The 14718-nt window shown below is 40.8% G+C and overlaps 1 protein-coding gene and 1 long non-coding RNA gene across 9 annotated transcripts in view; one reads left to right on the top strand and one right to left on the bottom strand.

Moving 5' to 3' along the window:
- The first annotated feature begins 4233 nt into the window (after positions 1-4233).
- Positions 4234-10032, top strand: LOC309480473. Its single transcript, XR_014199652.1, has 2 exons — positions 4234-5511; positions 8490-10032. It is a non-coding gene; the product is annotated as an uncharacterized lncRNA (long non-coding RNA).
- casz1 (castor zinc finger 1) overlaps positions 9813-14718 on the bottom strand; it is a 186979-nt gene continuing 182073 nt past the window's right edge. For 7 of the 8 annotated variants that reach the window (XM_082144842.1, XM_082144843.1, XM_082144844.1 and 4 more), the window contains 2 exons: positions 13672-14010; positions 9813-13072 (listed from right to left, as the gene is read on the bottom strand). In XM_082144842.1, the coding sequence (XP_082000968.1) occupies positions 11790-13072; positions 13672-14010 (1622 nt within the window). In that variant the 3' untranslated portion in view covers positions 9813-11789. The remainder of the gene's footprint in view (positions 13073-13671; positions 14011-14718) is intronic. The other variant, XM_082144846.1, reaches the window with a different exon arrangement.

The raw sequence follows: 14718 nt of genomic DNA, 5'->3' as shown, positions 1-14718 counted from the left end.
AGAGTTTGGTTTCCATCATGGTCCTGCAAGTACTTTAGCTTGGGCACAAATATTTGGAAGCCCCATTGCCTATACTTTAAGCAACAAGGGTAATTTGGCTATAAAAAACAAAACAATGGCAGTACTAATAAGTGGCTTCCAGTCAGTTTTTGCCTTGATATTTGAAATAAAATCACAAAAAGTCATATGAAGGTGCAGAAAATATCATGGGGAAAAATGGTTCAGTGTCTTGTCAATAGTGTAGCAATGTGTAAAAAAAAAAAAAGTTATGCCTTATTTTAAGGTGTCTTTGTTGTTGCAGTGTAATTACATTTAAGTATTATTAATTAACAACATGTACTTACTATAGGCATAGGGTTAGGATTAGGGTTAGTTAATTATGCATAATTTACTGTTGTTACTATAGCAAGTACCCCCCCCCCCCCCCCCCCCAAAAAACCCTGATTTTTCACGTAATCTTTCATGTAAAATTACTAATTGCATGGATTCCTAATGATTGTGGATTTCGCTTGTGAAAATTCACAGAACATCTTTAAATATGACCGCCCCCCTAAATCTCTCTTTGTATTATAGGGTAAAACATATTCCAGCTGAATGTGGTATCCTGGTATAAAAGGACCACTCTTCTGGGAGCTGGAGTTGAGGTGAAAATGGGCCAAGGTCGCATGAGACCGCCTGCATAAGACCTTAGTGGGCTAAACCCAAGTGCAACAAAGCCGCATAGTCATAAAGCACTTTGTCATCACTTATATGATTGTTCAATCGAGCAGGATTGCATTTCGCCTTGCTGTGTGGCTGCTGTCACTTGATGTTCCTCTGGCCCTGTTTCAACTCTAAATGGAACAAATACCCGCCGCCGTCGTCGTCCTCATGCGGCAGGAGATGTGGCTCGGCTGCTTCAAAGCGTGAGAGGTATGGAAGAACGGAGGGTGGGGTATGAAAAACAGAAAGCGGGAGGAAAACAATAGCATGGTGTAAAAGAGAATAAATCTCCGGGGAGCTGAGAAGGCCCTGGAAGTGGTAATACTGGAGACAATATTTATGAATTGGCCTGTAATGAGCCATCAGCGGCATGGCGGATATGAGTGCTCCACCGGAGAAAAATGCCCTTGTCCTGCACAGACCAGGGAGAGCATCCGTGTTATAGTGGGTAGAATGGATTATCTGGGGGTGCTTGTCAGCTTGTTGAGGGCTCGGGACTGCAGGCGGCGACGGGGCAACAGGTGCGGCCCTCGCCGAAGCTTGCAAATTAGACAAATCGCATAGACCCTCGCATGCGCGGCACCTGAAAGACGCCGCAGGCTCTGAGGAGGAAGTGAAAGCGAAGGTCGGCCTGGTGCTGACTCTCCATTTGGTCGTCTTCCCTTATCGCAGTCTTTCTCTGTGGTTTACTTTCCACATGCAAATGCAGACTACAACCCTGAAAGGATGTGCTGGATGACACTGACAAGCTACGAAGCCTGTGCGCTGCCTAAACCAACAGAGCTGCTTTTAGCTGAGAGCAGAGAGTTTTATGCCTTAATTAAGACGATGAATACCACTGCTAACTTCCTCATCACGGTACCTGTGTAATTACACCAGCTCTGCTATATCCTGAAGCACAGCTCTTAATGACTGTGGAATAAGTAAGATGTCTGATGCCTGGAGAAATAACTAAGTCTCTTGTACAGCTGGAGGGTTGCTCTGTCATTAACGTGTTTATTAAAGACTGTTTAGAAATGTGCTGCTTGCATAAAATGCTGTGTGCTTTGAAACAGTGCTAAAATGTTGTTAGAAACAATAAAGCCATTAAGAGACCCAATATTAAGATCAGAAATGCTGTTTGATATAACTTTCATGGCCCTCAAATGTGGATTTTTTCTTATACTTTGTTTGGATCAAGACGCACCAGTAGCAATATGTATCATGCTGTGCAACGTCGTTTGCTTTCCATTTCTGCCAAATCATCCTAGTAGCTCCGCCCACTACATAACCTCATTAGTTCAAAATCCTGCAATCACATAATGCACAATGTACATTAAACATTAAATATCTTCTGAGGTAGTGTGGCATAGCTCAGCAGTTTAGTGTCAGCATACACAGACTGTTAGTCTCACAAGCCAATGTTTTTACCATCCGAATTAGATTTAGTGCATATTTTAATCTGGCCAAAACCATCCATTCAGATATAAAGGGTCCTTCTGAATGACATGTTTAAATATCACACTTCACTGAAGTTAAGTGTAGTTTAGGGGATAGTATTACAAGAGGATGAGTCAAAAGTATAGTTAAAGCGAACATATCTCTTTACATTCAACAATATGCTACAAATTCTTAAAGGGATAGTTTTCCCATAAATGAAAATTCTTTTATTGATTACCCACCCTCATGTCATTACAAACCCATAAGACTTTAATTCAGAATGCATGAAAATGAATCTTCAGAATACAAATGAAGGCTTTTATTCACATATCATCACATTCATCAACAACGGAAGCTCATGCATGTTCGCTTGACGTGCGTGTACCAATGAGGTTAATTCTCGTGTTCCGCAGCACGTGTGAGCTTCCGCAAGAACCAATGAGGTTCATTCTCGTGTTCCGCAGCACGTGTAAGCTTCCGCAAGAACCAATGAGGTTCATTCTCGTGTTCCGCAGCACGTGTAAGCTTCCGCAAGAACCAATGAGGTTCATTATCGTGTTACGCAGCACGTGTAAGCTTCCGCAAGAACCAGTGAGGTTCATTCTCGTGTTCAAAGCACGTTTGATCTTCCGCAAGAACCAATGACGTTCATTCTCGTGTTCCGCAGCACGTTTGATCTTCCGCAAGAACCAATGAGGTTCATTCTCGTGTTCCGCAGCACGTGTGAGCTTCCGCAAGAACCAATGAGGTTCATTATCGTGTTCCGCAGCACGTGTGAGCTTCCGCAAGAACCAATGAGGTTCATTATCGTGTTCCGCAGCACGTGTAAGCTTCCGCAAGAACCAGTGAGGTTCATTATCGTGTTCAAAGCACGTTTGATCTTCCGCAAGAACCAATGACGTTCATTCTCGTGTTCCGCAGCACGTGTGAGCTTCCGCAAGAACCAATGAGGTTCATTATCGTGTTCCGCAGCACGTGTGAGCTTCCGCAAGAACCAATGAGGTTCATTATCGTGTTACGCAGCATGTGTAAGCTTCCGCCAGAACCAATGACGTTCATTCTCGTGTTCCGCAGCACGTGTGAGCTTCCGCCAGAACCAATGAGGTTCATTATCGTGTTCCGCAGCACGTGTGAGCTTCCGCCAGAACCAATGAGGTTCATTATCGTGTTCCGCAGCACGTGTGAGCTTCCGCCAGAACCAATGAGGTTCATTATCGTGTTCCGCAGCACGTGTGAGCTTCCGCAAGAACCAATGAGGTTCATTATCGTGTTCCGCAGCACGTGTGAGCTTCCGCAAGAACCAATGAGGTTCATTATCGTGTTACGCAGCACGTGTAAGCTTCCGCAAGAACCAGTGAGGTTCATTATCGTGTTCAAAGCACGTTTGATCTTCCGCAAGAACCAATGACGTTCATTCTCGTGTTCCGCAGCACGTGTGAGCTTCCGCAAGAACCAATGAGGTTCATTATCGTGTTCCGCAGCACGTGTGAGCTTCCGCAAGAACCAATGAGGTTCATTATCGTGTTACGCAGCATGTGTAAGCTTCCGCCAGAACCAATGACGTTCATTCTCGTGTTCCGCAGCACGTGTGAGCTTCCGCCAGAACCAATGAGGTTCATTATCGTGTTCCGCAGCACGTGTGAGCTTCCGCCAGAACCAATGAGGTTCATTATCGTGTTCCGCAGCACGTGTGAGCTTCCGCAAGAACCAATGAGGTTCATTATCGTGTTACGCAGCACGTGTAAGCTTCCGCAAGAACCAGTGACGTTCATTCTCGTGTTCCGCAGCACGTTTGATCTTCCGCAAGAACCAATGAGGTTCATTCTTTCGTGTCAAGCCGGTTCGGTTGAGCTTCTGTTCATGTTCTCTGATCAATGTTTATATGTGAATAAAAGGCTAAATTTAATCCGTTCATAATATAAAGTGATCAAGTCTCTTCAGAAAATTTGGACTAAACTGCTCAATTCATATAAATTAGTTCCTCTTTATGAACTTTTTGAACTTTTTGAAGCGGCAAAAAGTTTCAGTTGCATTGCTGTCTATGGAGGGACAGAAAGCTCTCAGATTTCATAAAAATGATTTCATTTGTGTTCTGAAGATGAACAAAAGTCTTTTGGGTTTTTGAAAGACATAAGGGTGAGAAATTAAAGACAGAATTTTCATTTTTGGGTGAACTAACCCTTTAAATGTCTTCATGTCATGTACACAGACCTTTTCCCTCCACACACAATATGATATATTACAGCTGTTGATATAGATTTTTGTGATGAACTTTGCCACTTTTTTCCTTAGCATGTTCATATTTTTTAATGTCAAACTAAATAAATGCATTGACATTTAATTATATGTAAATATAATTTACTTCAATTATACTTACATTTCAAGCACTATCTATTATTAGTGTCGTCAACATCTTTTCAATCTTCACTTCTGCAAATATCACATTGCTGATGTATGACAGTATTTTAAGTGTGTGGAGTGAGGGGACCAGTGTGTTATCAACCACCATAATGTGACAGATTAGCACAAGCCTCGTCCCACCTGTTTTCACTTTTCTTTTCATAAAGGCCGCAGCTGCTGCACCAAACAAGGCATTTTAAAAGCTCTTATTTACCTTGACCCAGTTCTCAAGAATGCTTTGGGAGATTCTGTCATGTCCTTATGGTCATCATGCAAACACATGTAGCTGGTGGCTTTAGAGACTGAGCAGAGCTGCAGAGCTCAAAGTCATCATATATTGTGCTATTCGTCAAAAGAGCAGCTTTTCTACTTCTCTTTGTTCCCTCTCAATCAAGTCTGATTTAAGAGTCAGTTAAATGGACGAAATTGGTAGCTGGTTTTTATTTCTCCCTCCCTCCCTCTCTTCTTTCATTCAATAAGGTTCAATTTGAAAATGGTCTGGTTTGTATCCTTAATACATGAACGTATTAAGGGTGCTTCTAATCACAGGTAGTGCACATACTGTGAACAATGTGAAATATCGCGATTTATCGCTTGCATTTGCGTGATTTTCTTTTTCAGAGTTGATTGCCTGGACGTGTGATTTCACAGGGCCACGTCTCCATCTGTATACACCATTTTCTCTAAGTATTGAACATTTTCATCTTTCTTCAATACAAGCTAATTGGATTAAATTTGAGCAATTTTCATATTGCCATGCATTGTGCCCCAGCGTGTAGGGCTGCCAGGCTGCTCTGTTTTATAGCTCCGGCGCGCGCTGTCAGCCGCGTGTTCCTGCCGTCATCAAGGCGCTAAGGACCACATCAACCATCTCCGCTCATTCTCAGCAAGCCTGCTGCGTTTTCCCCGCAAGAAAACCAACCAATTCTCTGTGGAATCGTGCTAAATTAACCAAATTTACAGCTTAGCACTTAAGGATCTCCTTAGTTGGTAAGTAAATGGCCCTTGCTGGCGTGTGCGCGCGCATGTGTGAGAGAGAGTAATGCCTTGTTGCTCCCAGTACTCTCTTTCTAGAAGGAGTCGTAAAGAGCTGAAACATCTCCCAGTGCTCCAGAGACGGCTGCTGAGCCTTGAAGAAAACTGCTTGTAATGTTACAGCTCCCAGCCCGAGCGCCCAAAGTCTCCTAAACGCTTTTATTCCATCATTTCTACATATTTTAAGTCATATGATGATTAATCCTTGATCGCTGATTTGAAAACGCATGAGGCCCGAGAAGAGACTTCACTGTAAGCGGCAGAAAGTACCGCATGAGATTAGCGCCCATGCCCAACAATAACAGACATGGCATTGGGATAATCAACTTTTGCGTGTGCACTTGTGATATTAAACAAATATGTGATATGGGTAACACGTTATTTTAGTGTCGTCCGTCGTCGTCGTCCCCCCCCCCATTTATATTCATACAAGGTACAACTTTAGATTAGGTTCCAGTTCTCACTATTACATTGTTGTTTATTAGCATGAATTACAAGGATATTGGCTATTATTAGTAGGCCTACTTACAAATCATATGCATTATTCTGCATGACCATATTCTACATACCTTAGTCCTACCAATATACCTAAACTTAACAAATACTTGTTAATAAGCATTAATTAGGAGTTTATTGAGGCAAAAGTCATAGTTAATAGTGAGAATTGTACCCCTAAAGTGTGGCAAAATTCAATTTCTGCAGATTCTTTCTAGGCCTATATATATATATATATATATATATATATATATATATATATATATATATATATATATATATATATATGAAGAGTTCAGATGCAAAAGCCTCTAAGTGCCATCTGAAATTTTCTTCTAGAATGATCATTTTTATAAAGCTTGTATATTTAAGTTAAGTAATTTCACTTAAATGACAATTAATAGGTCATTTGCATTGCCATTTAAGTGAAATTATTGAACTTAAATATACGAGCTTGATAAAAATGATCATTCTAGAAGAAAATTTCAGATGGCACTTAGAGGCTTTTGCATCTGAACTCTTCATATATATATATAATTATATTTTATATAAAAAAAAAAATAATTTCTTTTTATTAATATTTAAAAATATATTTGTGTAAATACTCATAACAAGGGCATTTATACCTTTGTATTACAATTTGCCACTTTTTAATGTTTGTGGTGACGTTTGAGTTTAAAAAGATTATTTTAAATCACGCTTGGTAAAAAACGACCCATAGGGAAAGTCTTTATTACTAACCCATGCAGAGAGAGAGGACTTGTTATCACATGCACCAAATTGTAATTAAAAGATTGTGACTTTTGGAATTTGGCACAGTGAGTTTATGTAAGTGTGTATCTGAGATTGAAATTCTTCACTTGTTTACCTGCAGCTGTGCAGCTTCAAGCAAAAAACTTGCTTAATATCGACAGGTGTGCCTTTAGTGTAATGTTCAGATAAGAGGATATTAAATCATTCTGAGCCTTGGTTTTGCTTTTGTGTAACTCTGATTTGCCAAAAATTGACACACATTTAGAGTCATATTTATGCTGAAATCTCCCCTGATCCAGAACATAATTGAGCATTTCTCCTCATTTCAGTAGACATGAATACAGAGAATAGCATTTGTACATAGCGGGCCTGTGACATTACCGCCAATAAGGTCTTGTTAAAGTTAAATTGGCTGAATGTGTGTCTAATTCTCTTTTTCCTTTGGGGTCCCTGAACTTAATTTTTTCACACAAGCAACAGCTGCTACCAGAGGCACAGCAGCTTCCTTATGAATCCTTTTTTTTTTCTTTACTCTGACCAAAGGTCTCTTTAAATAAAGCCATGCATGAATGGAAATTGGCAAAATGAATGTGAATGCCAAAGGTTATGAGGAAATGGATGAGATTTACAGACGCAAACTAAAAACAGAACAATGCTGCAATTATATGCTCAAACGAAATGATTCTTTCAATGTTTATGACAAGCATATGAAATGTGATTTGTAAGCAAACAACTGTACACTTCTGAATGGTCATACATACACAGTTGTTATCATTTGTTTGTGGGTGTAATGCAATTAAAAACACAAAAAGAAACTAAATATACGCACGGCTTTTCCTGTAAACTCGACTGCTTGAAAGCGTTATGCGTCATTCTTGTGCATCTTCATTATTATCATTGACTCATTATGATGGAAATGACAAAATATAGATGAGATGTTTCATGTGGAAATATGTCAGTTAAATAAGGCCTATACAATTTTATAAAACCAAAAATGTATGAATTTCATTGCATTACAGAACAAATAGAAAATCAAATAATGCTAGACATTCTCTTAGAATTAACCATCTAAACATATCTATTAACCCTAAACTTCCCCCCCACAATATTCGATTTTTTTTATTATTATTTACAATATATATAAATGTACTATATGACACACCTTATTTTAGTGTCCTTGTTACACGTAGTAATACTGTAGTAATAGCAGTAAATTATGCATAATTACATGCAACTAACCCTAAACCAAACCCAATTTCTAACCTTAACCTTCTAAGTGCATGTTGTTAAATATATTATTCAGCACTTAAATGTATAATTACACTGTATCAAGGACACCTCAAAATAAAGTGTAACCAAAAATGTTTTATCATTTAGAATCTTTTGTGAAAAATGTTGTGAAACATGCTTTTATGTGTGTGTATGAATTTTGTAAATTGTGGCTTAAGTGTATGGCAAATACTTTTTGGAATTATGGTTGCTACAATACATCATTTACATAATTGGATGCAATGTATAATTAATACAACAAAATTAGAAATTATTCTGATTTTATTTCTCCCTTATTATTTAGACAATAAGGTGGTCTGTTGTTTCAACAGCAGCCTGCGCTAGTTTGGAGGTTGTTTCCGTCTGGTTTTTGTGTAATATAATTTCCATAGTTTTTTTTTTTTTCTTTCTTCAAGATTATATGCAGGATGCCAGCTGGCAGACAGATGGTGGTGGCTTTACACGTTTTTATTTAAAGACACATCAGAAGGAAGAGGAGGGTGAGGCAAGAGAACAGCTGTAGCGAGTGGGACTGGATGGTATATGCTGGCCTGCACAATGAAAGAAAACAATGAAAAAAACAACCACCCAAAACCATTTTAGAGTGCTAGAAACTTTCCCAAAATGCACCAGAGAGCATTTGTCCCCTGGCCCCGTGACTATGTCGGAATTTGATGCTCTGTTGTTCTTTGTAAACTCATATTTATTCATATTATAGAGAAAAATAAAAAAGCTATTCAAATACTGTCATCCTCAGTGTATATGCAGCGCCGCCGGGCGTCCTGTGTCGTAGCACAGACCCGGGGCCTGATGCCCTTTAACGGTGTGAGTCTCAGCGGGAGCTGCTTATTAACCGCAGTCTCGTTAAACCATTTCCCTACAGCACAGCAGTGCTACCTAACACTACCACACTGCATTTTGGGAGAGAAAGCCATGATTTGGAGAAACACCGTGTGGAACATTTGCTTGTTATAATAATTAGAATTTCTTTATTTCGACTCTTTACAAATCCTGCTATTTTACACACATAAAATGTATTCAAGTGCACAGTATCTCCCAGGCAAACAGCTGCTTCAGTGTGAGTCCTGCGCCTTTGCACTCGAGACCAGAGAACAAACGGCCTGTGAAAGGGGCATGCCATATGCAAAATACAGAAGTTCAATTAAATAAAACAAACACCAAAACAATAGCAAACAAAGAGTTGTGGATGGTATTAAATTATGCAGATATCATCGTTATTGTGATCGCACATGATATACAGCTTTGAAAATGATGACTTCCTTGCGTATAAGGTAGAAATACACTCCACTGTTCAGTGCTACAATAATGTGACTCATATAGATTTAATTACCACTAATTCCTCTAGCACTATGGGGAAACCATGGTAATAACAATAAAACCTCACACACACGCTTCCATACGGTCTCTCACACACACATTCAAGCAAACTATTCTGGTGTTAGTTCAGTTTTTAACTTTTTATTCTTTATTTCTCCTTATTTTCTTTTTAAAGGAAGCTTTTAATCAAAGAGCATTTTTGTTCATATATAGTTTTTACAGAAGAAAATACTATACAACCTTTTTTTCCCCTCCTGAAACAATATTTCAAAGATAACCATCTACACATTTAGTTGCCTATATTCTGATAGTTCGTTCAAAGCCATGTTTAGGAAATAATTAATTTCCTCGCCTTGCTTTTCTTTGTTTATCTTCAATGGAGGCCAAGTAAACAAAAATCATTTTTGTCTTTTTTTTTTTTTTTTGTAATTTGGAGCGAAGCACTGCAATAATTTCCTCTGTATAGAATTCATTTAAATTACAGTCATCATTAGTGTTACTCGTTAAGCAAGCCAGGTTCTAGCATGCCTGTTTCATATTGAAACCATCCAATCTTGGAAGCGAAGAAAAAACCTTTTTTTTTTTCTCTTTTTTTCTTAAATAAAACACATAACAACAGTTCTTCGTCACACTGAAGACTATTTGTGCATCAAAGCAAAGTGAACTAAACAACGTTGTAAAGCAAATTCCCTGTCAAAAGATATATGTCATCATTTCAAAAGGTAAAAATGAACCTAAAAAGTGCATAAAACACCCTAGAATTTTCTCATTGCAAGGTCACATAAATATTAAATAACTTCTTATTATTGGAGTGAAACCACAGCTGTTGTAAATAGAAAACAAAAGCTTGAAACATTGTTTTCTGTCTGTACAATTCATAAAATCACACACTTTCCGAGCAGCGCTACTGGCGCTAGCATTCATCATGGTGCCTTTGTGATGCCTGTCCTCCATTCAGCCCTCTAGAAAAGAAAGTCTCTCTCCACGTTTCCTCTTCTTTTAGAAATAGATACATGACGCTTCTGAAAAAAGAAGCTTCAAAAAGCCAGTCTCCATCCTCACTTTGTTGCAACTATTGTTTTTTGTTTAGTTTTTTTTTTTCTTTTTTCTTCATGCTACAGAAACTGTGGAGGGAAAAGGAAAGAAAAATAACACCTACAAACGTTTCCCTACATTCAGAGACGCTTGTCTCCTGATCTGTGTTTGATGGACACTTTAGGACATCTATTTGTGGAGCAAAACAAAGACATAGCTGTAATCTCCTCCCATTCATACTGGGCAGTAGCACCATCATCACATTACAAACTCTCCGAAACACAGGGGGCGATAACTCTTGCCGTCAAAACAGACCCATTTACAGTGAGACACCCCCACATCACCTGGTCATGCCTGTGCAATTAGAGAATAATGCAAAAACAAACAAACAAAAAGCCATATTAATGCAATTATGTAAAAGATAACAAAACGTCTTAAATAGAGGCTTGAGTATCTGCTCTCATCTATACAAAAGTGCACTATGAATATGCAATGCCAAATGGGTCCTCATTGAGAAAAGGAGAAGGAACAGAAATCAAGTGAGAGCTAGCATTCACTGAGATCAATGCTTTATGGCCTGAAGCTTTGCAGTCACTGGTCATTGTTTTTGTTTTTGTTTGTCCTGAAGTTGCAGGCGAATGTCCACATGGAATGGAGCCTATGACACCACTGACCATGACAGCAGGTTTAAGTGAGAACTGTGATAATTGTAAATAATAATAAAAAAAAAATCATCTGATCAACGGAGAAGCATAGAACTCAAAGCACTGATGCAGGCCCCTGCACAATAATAATATTCATAATAATAATGACACAGGGTATTTCTGAATCAATTATTTGAGCAACATTCTTTATAAAAGATTTCCTGCAATGTACGCTTTTCGTTGCTTTCAGGTTGGTACGAGGGTCCTGCAATCCAGTGACTGCAATTAAAATGTACATTAACATCCACACACATCTACTTTATATAGATAGTCATATATAGAGAGATTGTTTTTTCCTTATTTTTTCCACACACAAAAAGTAACAAATGAAATCGAATAAATTAAAGTCAAACATGCACACACACACACACAAAAGACTGATGTGTAGGAAAAGGTTTACATAGCCACCCATGTGTAAAAGAGGGCCTCGTCTGTCTATTTCTCTGTTCATTTTTTAATGCATAATTAAATTAATAATGTTGGTCATCTTGTAAACATCATAATAAATCATTTTGGGCCTTCACTTTTCTTGTAGTTGGTTGTTTTCTTGTCATCTGCAGCGTCTCTAAGCATGATAAATGAGGCCACTCAAACTTGCGTTTGTTCAGGGAATTCATAGTTCTCCTTCTACAGCATAGATTAGGGCTCAGCCTCCGGCTCCTCTTTATCCAGTTGGGAAGTCTCTACGTGGTTCATGGAAGCATCGAAACTCTCTCCATTGTCTTTGTCTACTTCTGGCTCTGGCATGGAATCTTCATACGAGTCTGTATTCATGTCCTCCTCTACTTCCTCCTCTTCCTCGTCATCGTCGTCATCATCCTCCTCGGCTAACGGCTCTTCCTCGGGTGAGAGGTCATCTTCGGGATCGCCGGATGTGCCGGTGGTGTCATCCTGAGGGTTGCTCAGGCCCATTGAGGCAGCAGGGCCAGAACTGGTGGCCAGTGAGAGTGGCTCCCGGTGCATCTTTTTGCTCAGGTCCATGGAGTCGCTGAGGCCCAACCCAGCAGCGTTTTTCAGGAAGAACAAGGAGTTGTTGGTGTCCGTCCCCAGGTTCAGAGAGCTGTCAAGGTTGAGCGTTGAGCCCGAAAGCTCATACTCACCAGTGGCCCCTTCTGAAGTGAGGTACATGGCCATATTGTTGTGGGTCAGCCCCGGTGTGCCAGGTGAGGTCGGGTGCAGATTCATGGGCATTGGGGGCACAGCTAGGCCAGAGTGGTGGTGGTGGTGGTGATGGTGATGGTGATGGTTGCCATCCTGGTTGGGGGAGACCGAAGGCAGCTCCCCCCTTTCTTGCTTCTCATGCTTGCGCTTGTGGGAATCCATCTGGGACATGCCCACCACTGTGTGCTTGCACTCTGGGTAAGTGCAGTGGAAGTGCGAACACTTGAGCTTGTACTTGCAGTCGACCACCTCGCAGTCTACGCTCGAGCTGAACTGACAGAATCCGGCGGCGCTGATCACATCTTGCTTGCCGTGGTGCTTGCGGTGCGCCGTCACCTTGGTGCTGTCCGTACAGCGGAAGCCGCAGCGCAGACAGTGGAAGTGGGTGCTGTTGCCAGAGAACTGGCAATCGGGGAAGTTACAGCATAACGAAGACTTGAAGCGCTTGAAGTCATCCAGGACCAGGTTGTCCACGCGGTCATGGTGCTGGGCGTGCTTGTACATGTGGGTGCGGCCGCAGAACTTGTAGCCGCAGTTCTCCCGTGTGCAGTGATAGTGGGTGACCTTCAGGGAGAACTGACAGGCCGTGTCCTTGCAGTCCTCATAGAGGTCGTAGCGGCGGAACCCTTCCAGCATCATGCCTTCATCCAGCATCTTGCGAGACGAAGCGGTCTTGCGCCGCTTGCCGAAGGGTGACATGTCCTCGATGATCCAGAAGCGTTTCTTGGCACCGGTTGCCGTGGGGATAGAGATGGTGTTACCTGATTGCAAAAAAGGCGTATACAAGTTAGACTTCAATTAGAACGACAAGCAGCAAAGCAATTCTGCAAACAGGAGTAGCCATATGCCCTATCAAAGCTACCTACAGTAATATACTACATAATGTGATTCCATGCCATAATCAAACAGAGACAGTCCCATTTGTATAATGTACTGGTGACATTTTAACGTGATTGTCACGTCTAGGCATTGGGAGAGTTCAGAGGTGCTTCCGTACATCTGGCTTTATGGGAGAGCAGGATACCCTCCCATAAGCCTCAGGTCAGTGCTAATGATGTGTTCCCTGTCCTGGCCAGCAGGAATCACATGACTCTATTAAAGCCTGGCATGATTAAACCAGCCCTTTACAGCAGGCTACTAATGGACAGCATTTTAGACAGTGGACCTAATGGCAGGTGTGCAATGTACTACACAAGCCTAAAGCCACTACCACAGTGACTTGTATGAACTGCACTGCATGTGTAAAAAGCTAAAGAGTTATATCTAGCTAATGCTTTTTAATGGCTTTGTAACTGCTACCCATAGTACAAACTACTGTAACTCTAGAGCTGCAGTGTTCGGGTGGAGACGAGATAGGTACCTGCAGCGTCCTGCACTATAGGGACGTCATTTTTAACCGAAGACGAAGTAGGAATGATGGGGCTGAAAGCTGGTGTGTTGGTTGGCATGACAACACTCCTAGTGGCTCCGAGAGAGGCGCTGAGCAGAGAGTATGATAGACAGGATGGGGAGAGGAGATATGGGAGTGAGGGGAGTGGTGGCCGGAGAAGAGCCGAGGAGAGAGATGGAGGCTGACTCTGGAGTGCAGGCTGATGAGGAGGTGGAAGAGGAGGTGGTGGAGGAGGAGGAGGTGCAGATTGAGAAGGAGGAGAGTCAGCAGAGGTAGTGGTGGCAGAGGCAGGGACCTGACAGCCTGGTCCTACAGAGACACGGTGCCAAGGAAGGATGGTAACAGAGAGACAGGAAGGTACAAGACACAAGGGTGGGGAGGTAAAAAGGGAAAGAGATCAAGTAATGAAATAATGAAAGCCAAATGGTAACCAAAGTCAGACAACAGACGAAAGCAACAGTGATGAGAATGGAAGATAACATTTGAAATCAAACAGTGAACCCATAAAAATCAATTCAACGAAGGAAAGCTCAGATTCAAAGAGCAAAGGCCCAGATTTAAAGGTGCTGATAGCATTGTTAGCCAGTTTGCTAACTTTCGCCAGTGAATTAGACCCGTTGCCCCCCTAAACCCCACAAGTTCTCTCCAAAACCCCACCCTCCACAAGTTTTCTGATTGGCTAAAAATGATTTAAATTCAGATTATTTTTTGCTGTTTATTGTTGTTCCCAGGACACCCATTATATTAATATCTGTACATGAAGAGTTCAGATGCAAAAGTCTCTAAGTGCCATCTGAAAAATTCTTCTAGAATGATCATTTAAAAAAAAGCTTGTATATTTCAGTTAAGTAATTTCACTTAAATGACAATTAATAGGTCATTTGCATTGCCATTTAAGTGAAATTATTGAACTTACGAGCTTGATAAAAATGATCATTCTAGAAGAACATTTCAGATGGCACATAGAGGCTTTTGCATCTGAACTCTTCACATTTTCTGTCATATTCCACAAAAAGA

This window comes from Leuciscus leuciscus (assembly GCF_965113295.1).
Source record: "Leuciscus leuciscus genome assembly, chromosome: 18".
Classification (NCBI taxonomy): domain Eukaryota; kingdom Metazoa; phylum Chordata; class Actinopteri; order Cypriniformes; family Leuciscidae; genus Leuciscus; species Leuciscus leuciscus.
The sequence above is the reverse complement of the archived record's forward strand: the minus strand, read 5'-3'. Positions and strand labels throughout refer to the sequence as shown.